Source organism: Penaeus vannamei, chromosome 6, assembly GCF_042767895.1.
Source record: "Penaeus vannamei isolate JL-2024 chromosome 6, ASM4276789v1, whole genome shotgun sequence".
NCBI classification, from domain to species: domain Eukaryota; kingdom Metazoa; phylum Arthropoda; class Malacostraca; order Decapoda; family Penaeidae; genus Penaeus; species Penaeus vannamei.
In genome coordinates, this window is record NC_091554.1 from 12,314,234 (window position 1) to 12,316,733 (window position 2,500).

The window sequence follows — 2,500 nt, forward strand, 5'->3', positions numbered from 1 at the left end:
TTATATATATATATACACACACACACACACACACACACACACACATATTCAAGAGTGTGTTTCGCATTCGTCAAATTGGGATCCTCTGTTTCTGAAGAACCAGGAAAGAATTTATCATTTTGTGAATAATTCTGCTCACACCAACCCCTCCTCAAACCCAAGTGTCACACCCATCCACCACTCCTCCAACCCACCCACCTACCACTCTAACCCACCCACCCACCCACCACTCCAACCCACCCACCGACCTACCCACCACTCCAACCCACCCACCGACCCACCCACCACTCCAACCCACCCACACATCTTCCCACACCTCCGCAAGTGTCACCACTCCAACCCACCCACCCACCGCTCCACCCCACCCACCTACCACTCCAAGCCATCCACCCACCCACCTACCACTCCAACCCACCCACCGACCTACCCACCACTCCAACCCACCCTACCGACCTACCCACCACTCTAACCCACCCATCCACCTACCCACCACTCCAACCCATCCACCACTCCAACCCACCCACCCACCCACCTACCACTCCAACCCACCCATCCACCCACCCACCTACCACTCCAACCCACCCCACCCACCCACCCTACCACTCCAACCCACCCACCCACCCACCTACCACTCCAACCCACCCACCCACCCACCTACCACACCAACCCAACCACCACTCCAACCCACCCACCCACCCATCCACCTACCACTCCAACCCAACCACCACTCCACCCCACCCCCCCCCCCCCCCACCCACCACTCCCACCCCACCACCACTCCAACCCACCCACCCACCCACCACTCCAGCTCACCCACACATCTTCCCATTGACGCCCCCCCCCCCTGACCTCCGCAGGTGTCATGGCTCGCGCACCTGACCTCCTCCGCCTCTTGGCCCTTGCTCTCGTAGTCGTGGCGTGTCGCGGGGACTACGAGGCTAATTCCATACTGTGCGACGATATAGAAGCTATATGTATTTACGACGATTTGCCTTACGTGAGTATTATGTGTGTGTGCGTATATATATTCATATATATATATATATATATATATATATATATATATATTCATATATTCATCTTTCTATAAATATAGATACTCATCTTTCTATCTATCTATCTATCTATCTATCTATCTATCTATCTATCTATCTATCTATCAATCAATCAATCAATCAATCAATCAATCAATCAATCAATCAATCAATCAATCAATCAATCAATCTATCTATCTATCTATCTATCTATCTATCTATATCGCTGATACATTGGAGAGGGAGCTACAAAAATATACTCAACGACCTCTATAGTTAGATATCAAAATCACCAGCTGCTTTCGACACAATGCATCCTACTCTGATTTCCGATAACCCAAGAAAACTACAACAGGTAAAGAACACGTGCACAAACTCTGTTGACAGGAGACCAACGACACCGTTTGCGGGGACAAGCAACAGTTCCTGAATCCAACGAGGTGCAACTGCGGGTCGATGTGCATTAAGTACCTTGGTGAGGAGCCTGTTCCTGGTTTGACTCTTTGGCTGAACGTCCGCCACGAAATTCAGGAGAGATGGATACTGATGTTGATAATAATAATGATAATGATATTAATGATAATAATGATTATAATAATGGAAATGTCATATCAAGATTAACAAATAAAAAATAATAATGATAAAATAATGATAATGATAACGAAATGTCATATCAAGATTAACAAATATAAAAAGGAAAAAATAACAATAATAATAATAATAGTAACAATAGTAATATTACTACTACTACTACTACTACTTTGATAACAATAGCAATAGTGATAATAGTATTGATAATAATGATGTCAGCAAAAACAATATTCAAATAATAAACATAATAATGGTACTGAAAATAATAATGACGAAAATGATGATACTGAAAATGATAATACTGATGAAAATTATAATAATAATAATAATTCGTATCATTACCATTACCATTATGGCAATATCACTGTCATTACCATCATTCTCACTATTATTATTTCTATTACTGGCGTGCTCGTTATTATTAGCTTTATTAATCATACTACAAGCGATAATTACAGTAATCATGACACTAATACATCCATTACTAATACTAATAAAATACAAATGATGATAATAATAACAACAGCTACAATAATAATAATAATAATAATAATAATAATAATAATATTGATAATAACAAGGATAATGATATTGATAATAGCAATGATAATAATAATAATAGTAATAATACGAGTTACGATAATGACAACAATAAGATTAAAAATAACATAATAATAATAATAATAGTTTAAAGATAAGAAAAAAACGTCATCTCAAAATTTATTCAAAGAAACTCTTCTTCATCGCCTCACCGCAATGAAAATTAAAGAGATAAAACAATAGCCGGGTCTAATCGTCTATCCCTTCCTTTCCAATCTTCTAGAGGAAGGAGAGGAGTGCTTCATGAAATCCCTCATCTCCTTCCCCCATACTCT

At 40.6% G+C, this 2,500-nt stretch overlaps 1 protein-coding gene across 5 annotated transcripts in view; it reads left to right on the top strand.

Moving 5' to 3' along the window:
• The window catches only part of LOC113820303 (uncharacterized), a 10,578-nt gene that overhangs the window by 881 nt on the left and 7,197 nt on the right, over positions 1-2,500 (top strand). For all 5 annotated transcript variants that reach the window (XM_070122629.1, XM_070122628.1, XM_070122625.1 and 2 more), the window contains exons 2-4: positions 858-997; positions 1,422-1,509; positions 2,449-2,500. The exon at positions 2,449-2,500 is cut by the window's right edge and continues 59 nt beyond it. In XM_070122629.1, coding sequence (XP_069978730.1) covers positions 863-997; positions 1,422-1,509; positions 2,449-2,500 — 275 coding nt within the window. In that variant the 5' untranslated portion in view covers positions 858-862. The remainder of the gene's footprint in view (positions 1-857; positions 998-1,421; positions 1,510-2,448) is intronic.